Source organism: Penaeus monodon, chromosome 19 (assembly GCF_015228065.2).
Source record: "Penaeus monodon isolate SGIC_2016 chromosome 19, NSTDA_Pmon_1, whole genome shotgun sequence".
NCBI classification, from domain to species: Eukaryota; Metazoa; Arthropoda; class Malacostraca; order Decapoda; family Penaeidae; genus Penaeus; species Penaeus monodon.
The window spans coordinates 6,348,878-6,349,340 of NC_051404.1; the positions used below are offsets into that span (position 1 = coordinate 6,348,878).

General features: G+C 41.9%; 1 protein-coding gene across 1 annotated transcript in view; it reads left to right on the forward strand.

Annotated features, from left to right (window-relative positions):
- LOC119585320 (high affinity nerve growth factor receptor-like) overlaps positions 1–463 on the forward strand; it is a 33,641-nt gene that overhangs the window by 27,841 nt on the left and 5,337 nt on the right. The window contains exon 8 of the mRNA XM_037933994.1: positions 152–265. Coding sequence (XP_037789922.1) covers positions 152–265 — 114 coding nt within the window. The remainder of the gene's footprint in view (positions 1–151; positions 266–463) is intronic.

Below are 463 nucleotides of genomic sequence, written 5' to 3' on the forward strand. Positions count from 1 at the left end.
TACAGGTTCATGTATACATCCTCGAGGACGTTCTGCACACATCCCTGCGAGTGTGCATACAATATATAAAATACCCCCACGATCTGATTATTCGCTCGAGTGCCGAAAACTAATGAAACTTCTTTGACTCCCTTTCTCCCCTCCCTCACAGCACTACGTCCATCGTGACCTGGCCACAAGGAACTGCCTGGTGGGGGCCAACCTGGTGGTCAAGATCGGTGACTTCGGGATGTCCAGAGATGTCTACACTACAGATTATTACCAGGTAACCACAGGGTGTTGCTTACTTCTGGTGTGAATGTATAAATGTTCGATCTTTTTTTTGCTCGATTCTGTTTGTATTCATGTGTTATCCATACGCTTGTGCTATTCAGATAACTGTTCACGTTTGAGAAATACGTTTATTTCTTATAAGGATATAATATTTTTTCGTAAAAAATTATCTGGCATACGTCACTTATTT